Here is a 24,281-nt window from a genome sequence, read left to right on the forward strand (position 1 = left end):
TAAAAATTCATCCGGGAAGCGGGTCCCATTGCGAACACTGCTCCACGCCTCCCAGCTTAACTAGAATCCTATAAGAGATATCAACATTTTTTCAACAGGTAAAATGTTGGTTGTATAACTACAAACATTTCATCAGTTGACAACATTTTAATACGCTTAACAGGAGCCGAGATGACTGAATTCAAAGTGCAATTTCAGTGTGCGTCACAAAGAAAGTACCCTTCAGCTAAATAGAGAAAGTAGCTTCAGCTTTCAATTTAAGACCTCGCTATAAAATTTTCGAGAAAAATTACCCACATATTTGAATGAGAATTGTTAGAATAGTCTCACAATAACCAGTATTTAGGCAATGGTAAATTTTTTGGCCCTACGTAAAATTGCGTCGAAACGTGAGGTCTCAGAGTTTCGGACATGTCCAAATTTATCTGTGTTTTCAAAAGTTTGTTATAGAATTTTTTACTTTGTTCAGAATACTCATTCGGGAGCCGCTTCGCATCTTAATGACGCGCAATTTGAACTCAATTATCTCGGTTCTTATGAAAGATATCAAGAATTAGTCTACTAATCAAATGTTCTACATAATATCAACAACATTTTGGTAATTTAAATATTTTTGATAGCTTTGACAGATATTGAGATAATTGAGCTCAAAGAATATTGCATTGGTATAGCTCGGAAGCAAAACACCGACGCTTCAGTGGTGTTAGGGAATTGTTTTGGTCTAGAACATAGCCAATGCATAGACTTTTTAGTTAATTTCAAACATTCTCATTTTCAGAACCTCGTCCTTTTTTTTCAGAACCTTGAAGTGACTGTGTCCCACGTCCAGAAGACTTGCCAAGGATGCTACCAGAACTCAAGAGAAAAGGAGACTCATCAATTCTCTACATATCTGTTGATTCGAGACGGACAACTCCAGAGGAACCTTCAAAAAACGTTTGCCACCCCAAAGAAGAGCTCAGCACCATGCCGAAGTTGTGGAGCTGGTGAAGTGTGGAAAAGGAGGAATCTCGGCACTCAAAGCCTGTACCTCGTTATGGTATTCGCTGCGACACCGATCTAAGACCACGATGGAGATTCGGAAATTGCCATGTTCGGTTCCATGTGGAGAATTCGATAGTTGGCGGAATGAATTGGAGAGAATCCCACCAGAGGACATTATATGGCTTGGTTCAAATCTGAGGAGGATGAATGGATCGAATTGAATGATGATGTGATTAAGAAGTTTGAATTTTTGGATTTGTCAGTTGTTGATGTAAACATTATTGTTTTTGAGTAGATCTAATGATTCTGGCTGAACTGGGTTACTACAGTTTTTCTTAAAAAAACGAATGAACTTAAAAAAAATTAATTCAACAAATTTAAAGTCAACAACAAAGCATTAACACAACAACACGGAACATAACAACTTGTCTTCAGAAGTAGAAGAATCAATCGCGTTGGCAACTTTCGTCTCCTGAGCCGGATGCGGATGCTGAAAAAGCAAAATTAAACTTTTTGGATTTTTGGAGGATTTTTTTTTTCAAATTTCGTTTCTCAAATTTAGAACATACCAGATGAAGCTGCTGGAGCTCGGTCTTGAGCTGCAATCAATGCAGCCTCTCTCTCATCTCTTTCGCGGAAGTATAGTCTGACCTGAAATTCATTTTCAGAATTCTCTCTTTCAACTCACATCTGCTTCGGTTATCTCATGGACAGTCGCCCAGACAGTGAAATTCATCTTGTTCACGTCAGGGACTCTTTCGTAGGTCATGTGGAGCAGTGCCATTTCACTTGGGAGAACCCTATCGGCACCGGGTCTCTCGTTTAGGACAATTTCCTGAGCTCTGCGATTCTTGAACCACTCCGAAATCTGTAGTTTTATGATTTTTCAAATTCACTTGATTCAGAGAAACTCACCGTTTGAAGCAATGGCCAATATTGTTTCTGATGAAATCCATGCGAGCATCGTTAAGGAATTGAAACTCCTCAAAAATCGCCTCGAGACTATCAGTAGCTCTTGCTGAAAAAATAGAAAGTGTTGTACCTTGAGTTTTGTTCCACAATTCTCATAATCTTTTGAAAAAACTCACAGTTAGAATACCTCTCGGGGCAACTTTCTTTTTGGATGAAGACGACATGACGAAGACAGAGGAGAACCAAGTAGAAGAACATCTGAAAAAAAGTGAAGTTTAATTTATAAAATGAAATGAGCAAAATTTTTATAGGATTTTTAGATCTTTTCAATGCGATCTTGTTTAAAGAAACTATGTGAAGACTGAAAAATTATTTCAAGATGACATCAAAGAAGATTTGAATGCATTTTTCAAATCGCAGATATTATTTTCATTGATCTCTAGCAGAACAGAAAAGAGACAATTGTTAAAAATGAGAAAGTATGGTAATGAGAATTGCAGAAAGACTAGACATACTTGGGATGCTGTGTCTAACGGAGACTGGCACAGAACATCTGGAGACGTTCATGATGAAAGAGGACCATGGTCAGAGACATGTTATTCAGAAGAGACGCAGCGAAAAGGAGAATGTGTGAATCAAAGAAACGGAGAGAAAGAGAAAGACGAACAGGAATAAATTTCCGACGAACACAAGGACAAAAGCGCGAAGAAAAGTGTCTAGCAACTATTGAAGACAGAAGATTCAAAAAATTCCTAGATCTATAAAATGCCTAAAACTACGAAAGAAAGCAAGGGTAACAAAGAAAAGTGAGCAAATACTCTGAAACAAAATCCTAATGGAGAGAATGTAGAAATTAACAGTCGCTGTTCTTCGCCAAGACATATATCATGATTTGCGGGCCAAGCAAAAAGAAATTCACAGATTTGCGCTTGTTGTTTGGCGCAGCCACAACCGAGCGTGTTTCCATTAGTTGCGACGGGAAATTTAAAATATGAATTGTTTAGACATTAAATGTCTCACGAAGGGAAGAAGCGGATAAGAATCTAACACGTCAAAAAAGAAGGAAGAAACTATTCTCTAGAAGTTCATATATTTACAGAATTTTTGTATCAAGCGTCAAGAGAGAAATGGAGAAGATTAACTAGAAAATAAGAGAAATGTGGAGAATATGGTTGCGGTGTGCCAAATTGTTAAGTGCACAGGAGAAAGGTACATTCTTTTACTCAATGTATATACCATCAGAATGAGAAACGCCCTGATCTTCACAATGCTCACAATTTCTTGATATATTGATTGGTATAGAGGGCGAGTTATACAATTCTGTGAAGAACACCACAATATCTTACGCACGAAATTTATGAAGATTGTGAAATACGAGTCTACCAAGATTTGGTAATGTGCCTAAAATTAAATTTAGTGAATTTTCGTACAGAAACGTTTAGGCCAAATCAATTGGATTGTTCAATAACATCAGTAAAATCAATTTTTCATCTGAATTTAAAATTAAAAAACCTGTTTTTTTCTTGGTTGAGATGAAAAATAACTGTCAGAGATGGGAAAAAAGGTGGAAAATATGGAGAAAAATTACATTATGCATGTCTAAATACACCATTATCCAAAATGCTGTATAAAGAGAGCTGGTGTGAAACTTGTAGTTGTATGAATTCTCACTAACCCGTACAATACTGCACATTATCACTTCTGAATTACTTTTCGTTAACCATTTTCATCATCAGTCTCATAATACATACATGAATAAGTAGACTCTTTCCTTTTTTTGTTCTTGTGTGTCATCCGTTTCCAAAAGGAAAAATAAGTCAAAACATATTCGATATGCCATTAAATTTTTGGGCTTGGGAGGTCTGAAATGTAATTTTAATTGTAATTGCAACTGTTTATTACGGTCTTACGTCGTGGGAAAAAGAATAATACAGGGTATTAGAATACAATACGAAACTGATCAGAAGGCACAAAAACAAACGCCAATAAACTGAAAATACAAGACACCACATTAAAAAATTGTTTCCTGCTACAAGAATTAAGACCACGGAATCAATTCATTTACACATTAGGAGCGCAATTTATTCAGTGATCAATCAGACTCAGATTGCGTTAGGCAAAAACGTAGTGCCTTAGTTTGGATAAGCGAATCTTGTCTTTTTTAACTAGGTGTTTCAGTTGATCAAAAAATTCAGTTGCGCTAATGCCTTTTTTGTCTATCGTTGTTGCTACCATTTTTCTGTTTATTGCTGAGCGTCTAGAATGTCGTGAATTAGGATCGCGAAATATCTTCTAATGGGACGACTATCTGTCTTCAGTTGAATGATTTTTGCGCTAATTCCATTTATTGAATATCTGAAATGTAAAAAAAAGAGGTTGCTTCTCACTCTCAATTAATGTCAATTCAAAAACTGTCTACCTCAATTTTCAGAGTAAAAAGGATTTTTCGAATTAGTGTCAGGAACAGAGCGACGAAGTTGCGTCACATGCGCACCAGCAAGATTTTTTGCACCGCAGAAGCGTAATATTTCTATGTTCACATCCCTTCCGAAATCCGCTTTATTCTCACACCTACATTTTGCAATTTGTTTCCCTACCCCCTTTGAATCAGCACCAATGTTTCCAACAAAGTATTGATATCCAATCTGGATAAACAAAATTTAATCAACGAAACGTGTTGGAGGTGTGAGTAGGAACGATTGACTTTTGTAATGGGTATTAATCAAGTTCGTACCCTTTTCGAAGAAAATTGGATTTTACAGTATACCTTTTTGTGTGTTGGGTTGTGTGCATACCGTATTTCATCTAATGGAACAGCTATTCATGATAATTTCACGAATATTTTATTAGCTGACAATTTTATAATATCCTCCACATGAAACAAGATAATTAAGCTGAAATTTGGCAGTTCGGATGGGCTTCTATTCGAGAAATATGATAGGATTTATACACTGAAACTTCTCTTATAGCTCTTCTACCCAAATAAAACTATTTAATGGAGGCCAGACACCAAAAAAAGTTTCCCTGATATTTTGCATAGAGAACCCACATGAGGGGTTGAACTCATGACAGGCAGCTCAGGGGTACAGCGCCGCTACCGGCTGAGCTACGGAGGCGCGAAGGCGCCCGACGACCGATGGTCTACATAAGCGCGGCGCGATTTTGTCCCCCGAACTGTACCCCGAGATTTTTGCTGCTCTTACTAAAATTGATTTCATTCAATTCTTGAGTATTCAGTATTCCACTTCCCTTCCCGTCAAAATTAGTCTCATCAAGTAATGTCTGTCTGGAATTTCCCATAGTAACCTTCATTGCCTTTACTTTAGTTCAGTCCAGTTTTTAAAGATGTTCTGACTAAATGTTGATGATCCGGAGAGGAAAAAGGCTACTCATAAAAACTGCACTTGAAGCTTCATTAGTCCAAAACACAACCAACTCATGCATGAAAGAAACAACGATCCACTTCTACTCGAATACAGCTACTCTAAAGTACCTTATGAGATGACTCTTCTTTTTTTTCTTCTTCTCTTTTTTCAAAATTGCACGACAAAAAAGATGGACACAAAAACACAGAAAAGACAGCGAAGCTTCTTCTGTCTTCAATTCTTGACCTCATTTCCTTACTACATGTCTCTCATCAAATGTGGTAATGAAGTGGGATTGGTGGACGTCCGTTGGGGAGTATAATGCTAGGAGGAAGCTCTTCTACAACAATGTTGTCTCCCTCCTGTATTGTTGTTTCTAAATACCCACTTGTTATGTTTAGATAAGAATTAATATGGGTAATATTTTTTCCTTGTCTACTGTAAGCACTCAGTTATTCTGAAATGTGTTCTTCTGAATACACATAAACCAGATTTCTGAGCTTTGGCAAAACAAATGTGATCTGATAAGGATTACACCGAAACTTGGTTATTTAAGAATGGGTTCAGCAGAACAGGTATACCGTATTTCCTCTAATAGAGGCCCATGGGCTTCTATTTTTCAACCTCCATCTGGAGGTAGACTAATTTTCGAAAAAACGCTCAAATTATAGGGTTTTCGGTTTTTAACTGGACTCAAATAGTTATACAACGACAAGAACTAACCGGAATTAACAGAAAAAAAGAGTGTGTCTGCACTAACCGAAAAGAAAAATGAACAGGCAGAGTGGGCTACAAATAGAGGTGGGCTTCTATTAGAGGAAATACGGTAATTTCTTCCCATAATAATTATTTTGAAGTTTGTTCCAATCAGAGTTCACGCCTGTAATTAAAACAACTCGCAACTTTCAATATTCAAGGTCATTTTAGAAATAGAACAGCAATTATGCCATAATTCAGCAGTTCCTCATGTCAATTGTCCATCTTCTCACATACTGTTCTCCTGAAATAACAGGTTTTTTGGTTGGTGGTTTGAACGGAAGGATCGGGATAGAAAGTTGTTCCCAAATAGTTTTCTTATGTGTTACTCGTTCCTTGAGTAGAGAAAAGGATACTGTATCGAAGAACTTCAAGTAGAACTGTCTTTTAGTAGAAAATATTTTATGTGTGTTGTTCCCACACATACACATGCTTTGTACTAATTTTGCACTAATGGAACAAATAACTTGATTGCTAAGCTTAGTAGGATAGAAACCTCAAACCCCAAAATTTCATTTCTGCCAAGTCCTGACTCTGACTCTTTCCCACATGCTTTTTGATTTTTTTCTCTTCCATCACTCTTATTCGTTTTTCATTTCATCAGACCTCCTGGTGCTTTTTCTTTGATTAAGTTTCGCCGAATCAAGCTCTCTTTACTAGATATTCGCAAACATTCATATCTTTTGCAGTTGGGTCATTGTTTTTTCTTGTTCTAGCATAAGGCAAAAAAAAAGAGAGTTCTTCTAGCGTTTAAATTTCACTGCTTTTAACACTATTTCACCTTTTACATTTTTAGTTTTTTTTTGACTCGACACTTTTCGAAGTTTTTAGTTTTCGTTTGTTTGTATCGACCATTAAGATACACGAAAACGTATTTTTTATTTGATTTTCATTTGATTTTCAGTTGATTTTTTGTGCTTTTCTAACCATTTTGCGAAGCCTGCAGCTCAGCTGTCAAGTTTTCGATAACTTTGAAAACTTTGGAAGGTGTAAAACAGACTTAAATTGAAAAATGTAAATTCACATAACTTTTTGAAATTTCCAAGATTTTAAGTTATATTTCAATTTCTCAAGGACACATGCTTTTTTTTCCCATTTTCAGTACGAAAACGAGACAAAAATGAGTGCCTTCAAAAACAGGCACATAGCTGAAAAACTATCATTTTTTTTAATTCTGTGAATGCAAATTTTCCAAACTAAGTTTTTTTCAAAATGATCGAAAGCTAGACAGTTGTGCTCCAGACTCTTGAAAATGGTCAAAATCAACTAGAAAATAAATTTCTGTATATCTTATTGACCGGTACGGTAACAGGCGCCTGGTGGCGGACAAAGTTCAAACTGTTCAAAACATTTTCCTACCAAAAGTTTTGTGATTCACAGACAGGTGAAGTCGTTAGCAATTTCCTAATGACCATACTTCCACACTCACTTTTAATATGGTTTTACACAAAACGTCACAGAATACAATGATTCTCATTTTCAGCCCATTTTGCTGTCTGCATGTCCACTGTTGTCCAAAACTAGACACGAAAAGTACATTGGTAGTTTTGTTTTTCGCATTTCAAGCTTTGTCCTAAGCGAGATGTCTTTCGTGTTCATAAGCAGATGTGTGAACACTGAATATTTTCAGTTTTCTTGCATCAAACTAACACCGTTGTTGATGCATGTCAGTGTGCCATTTTCTATAAATTCGAACTTCATCCCATTCTCAAACCCAAAATTGCATTCCCTTCCAACATTTCTCGATGCACCTATTTTTTCGGTGTGACATCCTTTCGAACTACATCTCATTTTCTCCAGTTTTGTCGAGTTGTTTAACTATGAGAGGATGAGCGCAGAAACTTGTCAGAAAAACGAGAGTAAAGCCCTTCTTATTTCATTTTCTTGCAAACTTTTTTCCCTTCTTTTTCTTCTCTCATTCCCTCATTTCCATCCAATAACCCAACGAAGCCGAAAGCTGTCTACACTCCTTTTTCTCTTTTTTTTTCCGCTCCGTTTTTTTTCTTATCGTACTCCCCCCCTGTCCTACCAGGATCAGGAAGACTTGTTCTTGTCGTTGTTAATTAAAAGTTATCGTTTTTTATTATTTTTACAAATATTGTATCAGGAATGTGGAGACGGATCTACTGGAATTATAGTTATTGAGACGAGGAGCACTGGGCGAACATGTGAATTATGAAAGAGAAAAAGGAAAAACAAGATAGAATCATCTAGGGGGGGGGGGGGGGGGGGCAGGCACAAAAACAGAATTGCATAATATCGTACGAGAGGAAACTCAGAAGAGCCGCAGACGCTGTGTGAGCCAGAACGAACACATTCTCTCACTTATTCTGCCCCCGTTCTCTACATGATGAATGTTGTTCGTCGTCACATCGTCTGCGCACCGTGTTGTTTTCCAGTCACTTTTTTTTACTCTCATCCTCCCGGTTTCTCCGGTTTTCAGCTATTTTTTTGTTTTTTAGCCCCCACTAGCCCCCAAGCCAGGCCTGGCTTCCTGTGATCTCTCAGCGCTGGTGCCGACGCGGCTGCGCGAGCACCTAGCCACGGGGTCTCCGCCTCTCTCTACGGTCCCTCCCACTTTTCTCCCTTTTCAAGACAAAGTGGGCTCCCTCCTGGGCTTTCTCTCTCGTTCTATTTTTGCTGCTTTTTTTCTCTATCCTATTTCTCATTTCTTTCACTTTCTTCAAGATAGGCATACATACTAAACACTTTTTTTTGCCGGCCGTCCCTCCGTGTCCACTGTCAACCTTTCTTGTTTTTCTAACATTCTCTCTCTTTTTCAGTGGCTCTTTTTCTCCTTCTCTTTCAGAACTTTTCCCAATTTTTTTCCGATTTTTGCTTCAACATTTTAACACTTTCCGTTGAAAACGACACATCAAAAAATCAGTTCAACCCTTTTACAAAACATCTGATCTTTTAGAATTTAAAATTAATTTCATCATACGCTTTCGCTTCATGTTTACTTTCAATAACCACTATCACAGCATTTCAACACAAAATTGAACGTATAATTAAGCGAAAAAGAGCTTTAAACACTTTCAGGTTGAGTTTGGTGTCGAAAAATCGATCGATTTGATTCCAGGGCTAAAATAATAATTTTGAAACGAACACCTCACATAACAAGGCATTGTATCTGTTGGGATTCCAGGGATAATGGTGCAGGTCAGAAAAAAAAACAAGACGGCGTATATTTATCCGCTTTCCTTATATTCTGTTTATCTGATTTTGCTTGTTTTCAGTCTTTCTCTGATTGCCGATACTCAAATATAGAACTCTTTAAGTTTTCTATTTCTCAACAAAGTTCTATATCTCTTTTCTCTCTTCTAATCGACTGACGTATTACTCTATGCATCCATTCATCATTCCTTTCACCCATTCTTTATATTCAGATGGTTCTTCGAATTCTTCTCACCCTTCTCATCCTAACCTACTCACCTGGATCACTGTCGATCCCACAATGCTCCAAAATCGCAAAGGATACTGTACGATGTGATTCTCTGAAATCGTTCAATGGCTCTTCAAAAGCTCTAATCATCAGTGACTGTGAGAATTTGAGTCGTTTAGACGAGATAGTTGAGTTCGGACCCTGGCACACTGTAACTAATGTCACCTTTGATTGCCCAATCGACAACTTCCCTTGGGAGTTTGCCGATATGTTTCCCCATATTCGTTACATCCATTTCACACGATGTAATCTGACTACGCTCGCCTGGCAAAGTGTCTACACAGAAACTCTCAAATACGTGGACCTGACTCATTGCCCCATCGAGTGCTCGTGTCAGAATCAATGGATGAGGACGGAAATCTTTGAAAAGCTAAAAGAGCCACTTTCGTTGAGGAAGTGTCTTCCGGATTGCGACACGGGACGGATAAGCATTAATGATTCCATGATCGTGGGCAACGGCGGAGAGAATGTCACAATCCGTGTGGATTTGAAGGATCAGTATATAAATAGAACCATTGAAAAGTGAGTCCAGTGGGGTGTATGGGTGTATGTAGTATGTAGATTAATATTTATTCCAATAAATAATTTGAATTAAATTCACCTGGTGAACTTTTTTCTTTTATCGTCTCTCAAAATTCTTTGATAATCACTGTACAAAGATCAAAAGGATCTCTTTGAAAGAAGTGATTTGTTAGGAACCAGCTTGTTCTCAGAAAACTCAACATTTTCCTAACTCTAATTGTTAGGTCAGAAAACACGAAAATTTTGCTTTCATTCGAATTTGAGTACTAGTTTGCTGTGGGTGTTCAATTGAGTTACTTCATTCCCCCAAGAACTAAGAAAATTTGATCTCAATACTTTTCTTGTTATTGAACATAGAGCGGTGAAGAAACCTCCGAGTTATTATTTATGTAGGGACCCCAAAAAAATTATGATCTGAATTTCTAAGTTTTGTCTGTGAGAGAAGAATTTTCAGTTGACTTGAAGTGAAAAAAAAAACTGAACACAACACGAGATGCATGTGCGTTTTTTCTTATTTTCTCCCCCTGTTCGTTTGACGTGACGTTTTTTTTCTAATAGGAACCCGGTTCCTTCCGAGCAGCTGAATAACAAAATGGGTACTACACATAATTAGGAAATCCACAACTTCTATTAAATCTAAACAGGTTTAATGATACAGCTCCTTTTTGATGATAACTGCTTATCACAGCTGAAGACTACTACAAATTATGTTTTGGTGTGAAAGGACAACTGTACTTATTTAAAAATCTGAAAACCCTTTTTGTCGACAAAAAAAAATCTAATTTTCGATCATGAACTGAGGAGATAAACTGAGGAAAAAAGCAGAGATAATCCTTCGGATGACATGATAAGATTAGGAGATGATTTCAATGCCAAAACAGACAGAGTACATATTCTTCTTCCTTTTCCAGACCCTATTTTGAATGGGCGTACGCGAAAATCCGTCACAACTACGAAGAGGTGATTTCCGAATCGAGAGCAGACTTGGTTATCACCAACTTGACGAGAGAGGACATGGGCTTGATTGGAGTAAAATGTTGGCATTGTGTCAATTTCTTGACGACTAAAGTTGAGGTAAAGTGAAACGAAAATAGGATTGGATTTGATTTATTCAAGTGATCTCACATAGTCAGGTGATATTCTTGCAGAAATATGTATTTTTCAAAACAATCAACATAAACAAGTTGAGGTTATTAGTCACCAAAAGTAGAAAAAACTCGAAATTTTTTTATTTTTCAAGGGTTTTTGTCAAGCTCAACACCTTTTCTTAATTTTGAGGTCTTAATTTTTCTCTCTTCTAGCCGGGTCACCAGATGTAGCTAATGTGTAAAACAGTACAATCTCATTCTTGAAATACCTCTGACAAGGGAACCACAACACCTCACAAATCCAGATTTTTTTGAAAATTTCAGGATTTGTTGAAAATCGCCTATCTAGACATCTCTAAAAATTTTAAAACCTGCTCCCCAGTTTCAGCCAAGATATATCAGTTTTCGTACGAAAAATTTCCTTTTCATTACAAAACAGCGATTTTCAAAAATACTCATCTTCTGGAAGGTTCCAGAGTTTTAACTCTGTTGCGGAATGTATAAAATTGAATGAAATTTCATATTTCAGACATTTTCTTGAATTTTTTTCAATTTTCGAATACATCTGGAAAATCGTGAAAAAGGCCGAAAATAAAATAAATTGTTTTTTTTTCGAAAAAGTGTCTGAAATATAAAATTTCTATAAAATTTTAAGTGTATTACATTAAAATTCATGAACTGGAGCTCCCAGAAGACGAGAAAATCGTTTTTGAAAGTTGCTGTTTTGCACTGTAAATGCAATTTTTCGTACTGAAATTGATAAAACTCGGCTGACAAGCGGATTCTAAAATTTCCGGAAGTGTCTAGGTAGCGATTCTCAATTAATCCTGAAATTTTCATCAAAATCTGAGTTTACGAGCTACAGTAATCCATCAAATGACGCAAAACATTTAGATTTTGTTGTGAAACCCAACACCACGAGATTGGTGATCCAATTCGCAATATTGGCATGTTTCGATTTAGTACATTTTCTGACATAATTGGATTTTTTCTTGCTTCTTTCCTATTCCGCTTTTTGATGAAATCCAGTCCGAATATTTATTTTAGATTTATTTTCAAACTTTTTGATGAAAAAACGTTTCGTTTCTCCCTTCGAACTTTTTCATTTCCTTGCTCTGCTTCCAATTAAAAAAGTGGAAAAGGCGGCAAGATGATGAGATATAAATAAACGAGTAAAAATTGAAAAGAAGAGCAGCCGGAAAAAAAGAAGAAGAAGAAGAAGAAGCTCCCTTTCAAGAAATATGACACAAAGTTTTGTTGCCATCGTCTTTTGTATAATGATGCCTAATTAAAAATTGCGGATAGAAAGATAATGAGGAGGAAAAAGAAATGAGACATCTGAAAAAGGGAAATACAGAATACTTATAAGCGTGTGTGTGCCCACGCAAAACTGAAAGAAAAGGAAGCAAAACTGTGAAAGGAGAATGAATAAGGATAATATTCATAGCTTCCGCTTTCTTGCAGCTTCGTGTGAACTTGCCCATTAAAGTGGAGTTTGTCGAGAAGACGCGAGGCGACACGGATTTCTTGGTGGTTCAGGGATATCCAATTGAGAATATCACGTTGGCAGTGACCAGGGTAAGAGGGATCAAAGGGATTGTTTACAACGATTGGAAATCATTTTGCGTTATATTAGAGGGGCGTTCTACTACAGGTAGCGTTATAATGCAGTTTTTACAGTATCTTTCCCAGAAACTAAACTGAATTGATGTTGATCAGTGTGCAACTCTTCTAGGCAATTTACGGTACTTCTAGGGCCCGATCAAAATTTCCGAAAAACCGGCCTGAATTATGTTCAAGCAAGAAATGTGGACCAACACATCTGTAGAAATCGAAACAAACTGAAATTCCATAAATCGTTCCCGCATATACCGGTCAACAAGACATACAAAAACTTATTTCCAGTTCATTTTTGGTCATTTCTATCTTTTTTAAGAGTCTGGAACTCGGCTGTAAAGTCTCAAAGTTTTTTGAAAAATTTGGAGGGTGTGAAACAAATCTAGATTGAGAATTTTGCATTCACAGAATTTTCAAAAAATTCCGTGTTTTTCAGCTATTTCCCGATTTCCGAATGAATTCTCTTTTTGGCTAGTTTTTGTAAAACTCGGAACTTAAAAAATACGTTTTTGTATATTTAATTGACCGGTACTGTGTTAAAAATTTGTATTCGAGCCAGAAAAATCATAACTTCAGGTTCAAAGTAACTACACTGAAATGAATGTGATGGATAATGAGCAGGATGAAGTCTTCTTCTCCAGTATGATTGTTAGACCTGAAAAGCGGTACTCCTCCACCTGATCCTATTTTTTTTTATTGAATATTATTTTCAGCTCGATATTCTACCAAAGAACATATCGAATCTTCACAAAGGACATTGCAGACGGTGACCATTTGTCTGGCGATCTTCGTTTCGAAGTTTGCACTATGGGAAACTGTGACGCTGTTGAAAAGCACGTCTCTCATTTAGGCGTAATTGTGAGTGTGTTGATTTGAACTGGAAATTTGCACGTCGCGACGCTCCCACGCTGCATAAAAATTCTATTAGACATTGAAAACTTTGATTTTCTTGGGGTTGTGATGAGTGGAAGCAAAAAAAGAGCAAGAGTATAGTTTTGGATTTTTCAGAATGGAACACTGGACGACTATTTCGCAACTGCATCCCCTTACAAACGACCAATTCAAATTCTGGTTACATTCATCGTGATAATTGGATTTATTATCACTATCATCCTTTGCACTCACTACAGAATGGAAGTACGGACCACGGTATGGGGGAGAGGTTTTTGATAGGATTCTGTAGTTTCTGATCACAATCTTTATGCCTTGTACCCTCTATAGTGACCAAGAAGCATTATGAGAAATTCATTTTACACCTGTGTTTACTTTCCAAATTAGTTTTTCTATTCTGCTTTCCTAACTTTTTCAATACATGTATTTCAATTCAGATTATAAGTCTCCGGAAGCGAATGTCACTTGCTCACGACCTTCACTCTCGACGTGCCAGTCATGAAACAGAGGAAACACTGTTGAGATTAGGTCAGAAGAGACAACAGAAAGATTAACAAATGATGTTCATTTCAGAAGAGAGATCTTCATTGGCTTCCGATTACTGCAATATGACACTCATGTTCATTGATATGGGAAAAATTCAGATTCATGAACTTGTTGGAAAAGTCAGAAAGAGATTGAAATTGTCTTAAAGAACGCATATATTTTTTCAGGGGCATTTCGGAGAAGTGTATGTGGGATCATGGGAACAAACCGGACCAAGAAGTGTTGCAGTGAAGAGCATTAGAGGCATTGATATGGAAACTGAGAAAGAGGTTTTTGAATTAGAGAAAACAAATTTCAAGCATACGGAACATATATTCAGTTGATTTCAACTATTTCCAGGAATTCAGTTGATTTCAATCATTTTCAGGAATTCAGTTGATTTCAATCATTTTTGTAAAAGTGACCTAGATTGAAAACTTTGTATTCACAAATTTTTTTTTGGAAATATCTAGTTTTTGAGCTATTCGCCTCTCTCTAAAAGACACTGGTTTATTACGTGTTCAGTAAAAAAAACAGGAAACATGGGTCTCCTTCAGAAATCAACAAATAGCTGAAAAACTAGGAATTTTCGAAAAATTCTGTGAAATTTTTCAAATCTAGGTCTGTTTTACACCCTCCTAATATTTTAAAATCAGACATTTGACAGCCATGCTCAATATGCTTGAAAATGGTCAAAATCAACTGAAAAACGTGGCTTTCTATATTTGACTTAATGGTACTGCAGATTGAGATTCAGAAACAGTTTGACGTTTTTAAAATTCTTAGAAATCATCCCCTTCTTTCTCTTATGTTATCTGTCCACCGCATCGCGGCCACAACTCATACCGGTAGAGTTTCTTTCTCTCTCTCTCTCTCTTATTTACAATTGCCCGCTCATTTCTATTTGCCGCCCTGCCTCTCTTATTCGCGATACATTTGAGAAAAGAGTATGACTGCTTGGCGCAATGGTAGCGCGTTCGACTCCAGATCGAAAGGTTGGGCGTTCGATCCGCTCAGTGGTCAAATGTTTTGGTTTTTCTTTTTAAATCTTTTCTATGAGTAGAAAAATATATTACAGGCTCGAGTCCTCCAAAATCTGGAACATGAGAACATTGTGAGATTATACGGAATGACAATGGATCGAAATAATTTGCTCCTTGTTTTTGAGCATATGAACTACGGTTAGTTTCTGGGAGTCTGAAACGGATTTCAAAACAAGAAGTTTTTGAGTTTTGAAAATATATGATTTATTAGTCCTTAGAGAGTTCCCTTTAAAACAGTGTATTCATAGCAATTTTCTAATAGAAAAGTTCTGAACCGCGTCATATATGTATCGATTTTTTTTACGTTCATAACAAATTCATCTCCTCTCCTGGACACACCAAATATATTTGGCGTTGCTTCTCTCTCCATCTTTTTTCATTTCTCTCTCGCGGTCTGCACATTTTTTATTTCTGCTTGGGATATTCATACATTATGAAGTTGAGTGCTATTCAGCATTTGCCGTGTTTTCATCATTTTTTTTTCTGGAAGAAAGATAGAAAGCTCATTCATTGGCTTTGCATCAAAAATCATAAGCAATAGATGAGGGGAATGTGAGAGAGAGAGGGAAGGAAGATGAAGGTATAAATGGACCATCTTTTGTGTTTCATCAGTCGTAAGACCTGTAACATAAGGACAACTAACTTTTCACATTGAAATAATTCATCTCAGTACCTGTCAAAAATATGAAAAAAGTTGTCAACAGATGAATTGTTAATCATATGACCCCAATCATTCAGACGACGTGTTTTTGATATCTTGCATAGAACTTGGAATAATTGAGCTCAAACCTGATAGGTGTTATGGAATTTAAATGGATTTAAAGAAGTTGTAAATAAGAAAAGAAACTTTTTTCAGGAGATCTCAAAACGTATCTGCAAGGAAGGTCTCCAAAAGCTACGAGCTACTTGCAGTTCCCACCACCGCTGGTCACCGATGAGTTGAAATGGATTATCAGAGAGGTATCCCAGAAATCACCTATTTTGTTTAATTCCGGAAATTCAGATTGCGAAAGGAGTTTGCTATTTGGTCAGCCAATCAATTGTTCACAGAGATTTGGCAGCCAGAAACTGTTTGGTATCAGGAGAATCGGATATGAAAGCACCCAGTCATTTGCAAAGACCACCATTCAAAATCAAGGTTTGTCTGAAACACGTATATGATCCTTCTGAAAAAATGAACATTGTTCAGATCTCGGATTTCGGAATGTCTCGCCGCCTCTATGATGATTCGGAATGCTACACCATGGAACATCGTGGCGCTCTTCCAATCCGTTGGTTGCCCCCTGAAGCCATCTCATCGCACAAGTTCACGTATGCAAGTGATATTTGGTGAGTGAAAATACAATCTAGGCGTATCGTCCTTTTTTTCTGTTTTGATGTAGACACTAGTCGTTATCTCAAACTACAGACGTAAACAATCATTTTATTTTTATTTGAAAGATCATCTTTTGATTCAACCTTGAGAATGGTTTCTCTACTTGGGCATCAGAAAACTGTTGATTTTCAGTCCATTTTGACAATTTTCAAAAGTCTAAAGCTTGACTCTTAAGTTTCCAATTACTTTGAAAAATTTCAAAAGATGTAGAACAGCCATAGACTTTGTTTTTACAGAATTTTTCCAAAATTCCTAGTTTTCCAGCTATTTGCTAATTTTTGAAAGCCAACTTGTTTTGACCTATTTTTGGTTTTCAAAATCGGTAATTGGACCGTCGTGCTCGCAGCTCTTGAAAATGGTCAGAACGACTAAAAATCAACTGGAAAATTCAATTTTGTATATGTAGAATATTACAATTACAAAAAAAATTCCAGGGCTCTTGGTGTAACAATGTGGGAAGTTATGTCGTACGGAAAACAACCATTTGATGGGCTAAGCAATCTGGAGGTGTCATCCTTCACCATGGCAGGTAGGAGAAGTTCATAATACACTAATATTTCTATTTCACTAGGTTTGCTCGATTCAGGAATGAAACCATTGAGACCGGAGAAATGCTCCAGCGAGATGTACCAACTGATGACCAGATGCTGGAAGTATGATCCGAATGAACGCATCACAGCTGAGGAACTTTTTCTCGATGAGATTTTCGACAAAGTTAAAGATGGTCTCCCATACATACCAACTGCTGAAAACGGGAGCATGGTTGCTTCATACAATGAGAATGTCAATCGGTACGAGGATGAGAGCATCTCTCGAGAAGCGGATACCGAGAGTGAGGAGGATCTAGGAAGATTCAATATCGCGTTCCCTGGGGACCCACTACAGAGCGATGTGGATACACACCTATCTGTTTTTGCCTAACCTATGATTACTTTGATTAGGGCAAAAATATCATGTTTTTCTGTAAAGATAAACAAGTTTTGAATTATTCTCTACTTCAAAACTTGTCAATTTTTCATAGAATCGTTTTTCTAGTTATTCTATCTCTAGCGATTTGTCCCAATTTCTCCCCAATTTTCTCCCAAATTCAACTAATCGAAGAACTTAATTCCCGGGTGTTCCATGATCCAAATTGTCGGTACCTATGAACTTTTTTAACGCCATAAATCACAAAAAATCTTCCCTTCATTGCCCTTTCCCCCTTTTCTACTTATTCCTTCCTTCAAGAATTTCGAATATGTGATGTTCTACTTTCGGGTGGAAAAATAGTAGAATCCATTGACCCCATTCCTTCTAATACTAAAAAATCTTAATTTTGATTTTCAGTACGATTATCCCGCTCTCACATTTCTCCTATTTGCTTCGTTTTCTCTTCTTTCATATCTTTTATCTCTACCATTTTTTGAAACACAAATGTGTAAAATTTAAATTTTTGATTTCGAAATATTCTATATAATTCGGTCTCTGTGAATAAGTTTCTAAATAAATCTTGCAAAAATAAGCTTTGGGAATCTGTCAAATGCAGACATGAGAAATCTCTGAAAAAAGTCTCGTTTTAGGTCAGCACCCTCCCTCATACGAACGAGCGAAAACATGATATTGCTCAATACTTTGTGTTGAAAAGAGGAATGCCAGAGCCGATTTAATAATAGTAATATGCCTCTCTCGAGCCATCTCCTCCCCTCTCTCCTCCTTTGTGTGTTTGCCTAGCCAACGAAAATCGATTCACCTGCGTCCTTGTTTCCATGGCTACAGAGCGGTGAGGCGTGCGTGCTTATATGTTTCATTTTTGTTACTTTTATTCAGTTTGACCACAATGAATATGGAAGATAATGTTGACCGTAATTTTGTTCTTCGTCCGACACCAGGACAAAAGTGAGTAAACTTTTGTTTAGTTCTACTACATATATTCTTAATTTTCCTTTTATCGAATAGTTCAGGTTCCGCCCAAAAGCAATCACAGGCATGATACAGGAAGTGATGAATGAGAAATTAGGCGATATGATCAAATATGACGAGAACGAAGCTGATCAAGCGTCAAAAGACATTTCGTCAACAATCAGAGAACGATTGAAGGGTAATTTTCTCCTGAAAGTGTTATTCAACTTCAAAAATAAGCTTTAAAAATATTTTTAGCACTCAATCTTCCACGCTACAAGTATTTGTTCAGACAATGATTGCTGAGCAATCAGGGAGCGGAGCAACGTAAGAAAAATAATGGATTTTCAATTACTCACTACTAAATTTTAGCACCGCAGTTCAATGTGTTTGGGATGAAGACTGTGATGGGTTTCTGAGTCACAGATATGTCAATGTAGGTTTTTCTTAATATGCTCAAAAATCGCGTAAGCATTCAAGGCGCATGGAGTGTCCTGCAAAGGTCTCGTATGGCTATCCGTGGCGTCCACGTGAACAATAAAATGACCTAGAAAACTTTTTTTGCTGTTACGGCCACAGACAATTGCTGATTTTGCTTTCCTCTGAATAACCTCATTAGCTAACTGAGCTTACTATTTTCAGGGGTCAATTTGGTGTGAGGTCCTGGTCTTTGCAGTTTTTCACTATTAAAAAGCTGAGTTCCCGGTTTCATCCACAATTGTCTCCCGGTGATCCCCTTCTTGACGAAAAGTCATTTTAAAAATCATTTTATTCATTTGTATATACTTTCAATCAAACAGTTCATAAAAATTTCTTTAGTCTATAAACACAATTGGAAACAATGGTACTCGTGATCAGAACAAGACTGGAATATGGGACATGTATAATCGGTACACAAAAAAAATATAGAAAAATAAGCAAATCCAGATGTGAACAGTTTTTGTAAGGCAATTCTGGCAAATTTCCCGGCTCGGCATTTTTTGAAAATTGAATACCTTACAGAGAAAATAAATACCACTGACTAGATTGATGATTTGTATGGCAACATAAAAAGGAACAGTTTTGAAGTAGAAAACGTGTCAAGTAGAATATGAAAAACAAAGAAACGCGTAAGTAATTGAGCCAATTTGATGGAGATGTATAAAACCAATTAATCTTAGAATCGGTCATAAATACCGGCGTCGATGTCTTGCTGCATTTTTTCGGTGAGCGGTTTATAGGATTTCTCGGATCCGACCCAATAGTAGATCTTATCGCCTTTGCAGGCAGCCAAATCGTATCCTTGTTTTTGGAGATCAGTCTTTTTGAGTTTGAAGGTTCCTGGAAATATAAAAATAGTTTTTTTTTCACAAATACGGCGATAGAGTCTACAGCATATGCAGTACTAGTCAATAAAATATACAAAAACGTATTTTTCAATAGATTTTCGTCAGTCTTCAGGAGTCTGAAGCTTTGCTGTAAAGTATCCAATCACTTTGAAAGTTTGGGAGAGTGTAAAACAGACTTAGATTAAAAACTTTGTATTCACCGAATTTTTTGAAAATTCTTAGTTTTTCAGCTATTTGCTGATTACTGAAATACACTATTTTTTGACCCTTTTAATCTGAAAACATGAAAAAACAGGTGTAATTCAGAAATCGACAAATAATTGAAAAACAATGAGTTTCTGAAAAATTCTGTGAATGCAAAATTTTTAATCTAGTTCTGTTTTACACTCTCAAAATTTTTAAAAAGATTGGAAACTTGACAGCCAGCGTTAAACTGCTGAAAGTGGTCAAACCGGCCTGAAAACGTGTTCTAGTACATTTATTTGATGCTAAGAATTCGCAAATCCTTACCTGTTCTATCAACTTCTTTGCACAATCTAATGAATACTGGAATAGCATAAGAAGCAAGATTTTCAGTGAGACGAGAGGTGATATCTGCTAGGAATTTCTGAAAAAAATTTTCATTTTTCTCTAATATTTTTTGGATCCTACATCAATATCAATTCCATCCTTGACCACAACTCCGGCCATTCCAGCACGCCCTTCCATCTTTCCAATCTGAGAAAAGTTATGTATAAGTTATCTGTAGTCTATAAATTATGGAATTATAGATTGCTACACAATACAAGCATTGTTATCATAGAACGTGAAGTACCGTCTCATTGGGGAATCATTGATCAATTTTCAAACTCACCGTTACTCCATAAACGGTGGCATCTTCCACATCCATAACTGGCTGAAGGATTCCTTCAACCTCAGTAGTCGAAACATTCTCTCCCTTCCAACGGAAAGTGTCTCCGCACCTGTCGACAAAATACAAGTATCCGAGTTCATCCCAGTGAAGAATATCACCACTAGCAAACACCTTATCTCCGTGCTTGAACACATCTCTGTAGATTTTCTTAGCAGTATCTCCTTCGCTGACGTATCCCTCGAACTTCAGAAGAGCATCCTTCTCCTTGATCACTCCGACCATTTCTCCGGTCTCTCCTGGCACACATGGTACACAAAGTCCATTTTTGTCGCGTTCGAGTTCTCCAGTAGCACGGTCAACCTTAATGAGACGAACCGGGTAGAAAGCTCCAATGTGTGGGTAGATTGGCATGAATCCACAAGATCCAACATGATTGTCCAAGTTGACTGAAAATATTTTATATTTTACTTTCAAATTTTAATTTAGAAATATTCTCAAAATCTTACCAATATTGGAGTTTCCTTCTGTTGATCCGTAGAGTTCTCCGATCTTCTTAATACCAAACCTTCCGACAAACTCCTTCCAGATTTGACCTCTCAACCCATTTCCCCACATGAGCCTCACTTTGTGTTCCTTTTCCTCAGGACATGGCTTAGCAGCAAGAAGATACCTAAAACGATTGCTAATGATTTTGTTTCACTTTTCAACAAAAAGTTGTTTCACTCACCTGCAGATTTCTCCAATGTACTGTGTAGCAGTCACATTGTACTTGACACAATCTTTCCAAAAATTGCTAGCAGAGAACTTCTTTCTAATGACACAAGTGGTTCCAAATGCAATCAAAGATCCGACACCCATAATTCCAGCGGCAGAGTGATACATCGGCATGGTAATATACACAACATCTGGTTTCGTCATTCCAAAAGCCTTTCCAGCTCCCATAGCAATCCAGTAGTAGCGGAAGTGTTTGATAACAGCTGGCTTTGGATTTCCCGTAGTTCCAGATGTGTAAATATAGCAGAGAACGCTTCTGAAGTTGAGCCCATCAACTGGAGCTGGTTCTTCAGTAGAGAAGAGTTGGAGGTCTTGTTGGAGGCTTCTGTGGCGGCCATCAACTTCGGTTCCGGCAAGGAAAACATGGATATCTTTGCTGATAAGCCCTTTCTCAAGAGCAGCTTTGTACACTAGAAAAATTATTTGTTTTTATATTATTATGGCCTGTTGTATGCTTACTTGGCAACAAACTGTTATTAGTAATGCACGATTTGCACTTTGATACATTGATTGAATGAGCCAATGGTTCCAATTTCAAGTTTGAGTTGATGAATGCTGATACTACTCCAATTTTGGAAAGTCCCAACCAAATTGCGAAGAAGTCAATGCTATTCTCCATGAAGAGGGCGACAACGTCACCAATCTTGTACCCCTCATTCTGTAATTCATTTCTGTGTTTTGATCGAATCTCATTATCGCATGTTTATTGCGTTTGCGAATTCCCACAGTTTGGGTGCAATCAAAGTGAAGTTTAGTATAGTTTGATCTCGTTTCCAAATGGCTAGGTTTGTATAGTTTTTGATTCTCACTTCTGATTTGTTGACTACACAGTAAGACCAAGTTTCATGGTCGAGTGATATCTGTGTTTTAGTTTTTAAAATTGAATGCTACAGTACCAGTCAATAAGATATACAAAAATCTTGCTCTTTCAGTTTATTCCGACCATTCAGAGAAGCCTGGAGCTAGGCCGTCAAGTGTCCGACCAATTCGATATTTTTGGGAGGTGTAAGACAGACGTAGATTGAAAACTTTGAATTCCCATAATTATTTGAAAATTCCTAGTTCTTTAGGTATTTGCCGATTTCCCCTGGTTTTATGACGTTGGTACACGAAATTCAAAAAGAGTTGTCTTTCACAAATCGGCAAATAGCTGAGAAGCTAGGAGTTCTCAAAAAATTCTATAATCGCAAAGGTTTTAATCTCGGCATGTTTTATACCTTACAAGATTTTCAAAGACATCTAACACTTCACACCCGAGTTCCATACTCTTGAAAATGGTCAAAATTCACCGAATACATGTTTTTTGTTTGTTTTATACCCATTGCTGCATATTTGAGGCCTACAACTATCATTATATAGAAAATTGTTATCAACTTATGATTCTGGTGTGTTGGAAATTTTTTTTTGATAACAATTCCCCTAGTTGAAAATTCTGACCAACAACAACTATAAAATTTGGTTTTAATTTTGTGTAAACTTACAACGTAGAGGTTTGCATATTGGTTGGAAAGTTCGTTGAGTTCCTTGTAGGTCAACTTTCTTCCAGATTCGATTTCAACCACAGCAATCTTGTTGGGGTGTTGTCTCACCTATAAAATCATCCTATAAATTCTTGTACGATAGTGAGAATGTGAAAAAACCGAAATCGAATAAAAATTATCGTTTTCGATTCATTCCCCTTATTCCTGCCAACAGGACACAAACCTGATCCAAGAAGATTTCATGAATCGGACGATCTTTTTTGAACAACGCATTGATGGTGGATTTCACAGAAATCAAGAGTTTCAGTCCCCTGAAAAAACAACAAAAATATAATACGTCACTCTTGCATTCCATGGTCATTTCGCCTTTTTTCCGAGTGTGGGAGGAAACGATGCACTACTTTCCAATCCCGTTCACTAATGGGAGAATTGAGAAGATTTTGCACCCAGCTGCGGTGGTTTCTCATTTCCCCCCGGGTCGTGCGGACAAAAATGAAATGACTAATCTGTGGTCAAGGCTAAGGGAAAGAACGCAAGATTTGGCTTTTAGAACTTACGCGAAATCCCTTGGAATCGTTGCCATTGCACGTCTTCCAAAGTCGGTTCGGAGCAGCCTGAACACTACGTATCCAATAAAGACAAATTTCCAGAAGAAACTGTTGACATTGTATAATATCACTGCATATACCGCAAATGTGACTAACGCAAATTTGGGACTGTCCGCCATTTCCCTGAAAAACCATGGAAATAAAGATTTGAAAAACAAATGGAGAGTTGAATCTAAAACTGAAAATGTTTGAGCATTAGAATGACCATAAAGAGGTGTACTGCACACTAATAAATACACAAACGAGGCACCAGGCTACACTAGAGTTCAATATTTCACTGATACTGTTATCAGTTCCAAGTTGTCGGTGCTGCCTGTTCAAAGGGATGGAAAAGAGGGGAAAGTCTAAAGAAAGTTATATTGGAAAAAAAACTAAGCGACGATGAGAATAGGCGGAAAAAAACGAGGCAATCATTGTTCTTCTGCAAGTGGAACCATTTTCCCTCTCTCTCTCCATCTATCGTCACTAATTGATAGGGAAAGCTTGTTGATAAAAGAATAACTTTGGTCCGAATTACACGACAATACCATCGGACGGATCACGTGGTTTTCGTTCTCGATCAAAAATTTCTCGATATCACAAAAAGGACAGAGTGCAGATTTATGACTAATGTTTCGATGGAAAATGGATTTCGAAATCGAGTATTTTCAAAAATTGAGAAAGTCAAAAAACTATGTCAAAATGTGGTTTGAAGCTTTATCAAGTATATATGAGACAGATTCAAACTCTAAAAACGGAGGTTCTAGAAAATGATAGATGAGAAAAAACGGAATTCAAGAAGGGAGAAAATGAAACCGAATGATCATCAAAGGGCGGACAAGCCGAAAAAAAAAACA

The 24,281-nt window shown here is 37.0% G+C and overlaps 5 protein-coding genes and 1 non-coding gene across 6 annotated transcripts; 4 read left to right on the forward strand and 2 right to left on the reverse strand.

The window, feature by feature from the left end:
* Window positions 1–349: 349 nt before the first annotated feature.
* CBG00238 lies at window positions 350–8,722 on the forward strand (the record flags this gene model as incomplete). The annotated part of the gene is made up of 3 exons (XM_002645269.1): window positions 350–439; window positions 779–991; window positions 8,480–8,722. The coding sequence occupies 3 exons, from the start codon at window positions 350–352 to the stop codon at window positions 8,720–8,722; spliced, it is 546 nt and encodes a 181-aa protein (XP_002645315.1).
* On the reverse strand, window positions 1,431–2,154 carry CBG00239 (the record flags this gene model as incomplete). Its single annotated transcript, XM_002645270.2, has 5 exons — window positions 1,431–1,474; window positions 1,554–1,635; window positions 1,673–1,826; window positions 1,900–2,002; window positions 2,073–2,154. The coding sequence occupies 5 exons, from the start codon at window positions 2,152–2,154 to the stop codon at window positions 1,431–1,433; spliced, it is 465 nt and encodes a 154-aa protein (XP_002645316.2).
* Window positions 8,723–9,406: 684 nt separating the features above from the next.
* Window positions 9,407–17,444, forward strand: Cbr-trk-1 (the record flags this gene model as incomplete). The annotated part of the gene is made up of 14 exons (XM_045240184.1): window positions 9,407–9,984; window positions 10,896–11,058; window positions 12,537–12,650; window positions 13,266–13,354; window positions 13,403–13,547; window positions 13,698–13,838; window positions 14,018–14,108; window positions 14,154–14,245; window positions 14,294–14,395; window positions 15,184–15,286; window positions 16,005–16,108; window positions 16,152–16,477; window positions 16,958–17,052; window positions 17,110–17,444. 14 exons carry the CDS (start codon window positions 9,407–9,409, stop codon window positions 17,442–17,444), a joined length of 2,478 nt encoding a protein of 825 aa, XP_045091508.1.
* Window positions 15,057–15,128, forward strand: CBG28945. Its single transcript has one exon. It is a non-coding gene (tRNA).
* Window positions 17,445–18,339: 895 nt separating the features above from the next.
* On the forward strand, window positions 18,340–18,852 carry Cbr-dylt-2 (the record flags this gene model as incomplete). Its single annotated transcript, XM_002645272.1, has 4 exons — window positions 18,340–18,398; window positions 18,464–18,619; window positions 18,660–18,728; window positions 18,774–18,852. 4 exons carry the CDS (start codon window positions 18,340–18,342, stop codon window positions 18,850–18,852), a joined length of 363 nt encoding a protein of 120 aa, XP_002645318.1.
* Window positions 18,853–19,557: 705 nt separating this feature from the next.
* Cbr-acs-22 lies at window positions 19,558–23,564 on the reverse strand (the record flags this gene model as incomplete). The annotated part of the gene is made up of 10 exons (XM_002645273.2): window positions 19,558–19,721; window positions 20,240–20,336; window positions 20,381–20,446; window positions 20,583–21,028; window positions 21,089–21,252; window positions 21,310–21,766; window positions 21,816–22,014; window positions 22,838–22,945; window positions 23,061–23,148; window positions 23,395–23,564. 10 exons carry the CDS (start codon window positions 23,562–23,564, stop codon window positions 19,558–19,560), a joined length of 1,959 nt encoding a protein of 652 aa, XP_002645319.2.
* Window positions 23,565–24,281: the final 717 nt, after the last annotated feature.

This window comes from Caenorhabditis briggsae (genome assembly GCF_000004555.2).
Source record: "Caenorhabditis briggsae complete genome, chrX, whole genome shotgun sequence".
NCBI lineage: Eukaryota > Metazoa > Nematoda > Chromadorea > Rhabditida > Rhabditidae > Caenorhabditis > Caenorhabditis briggsae.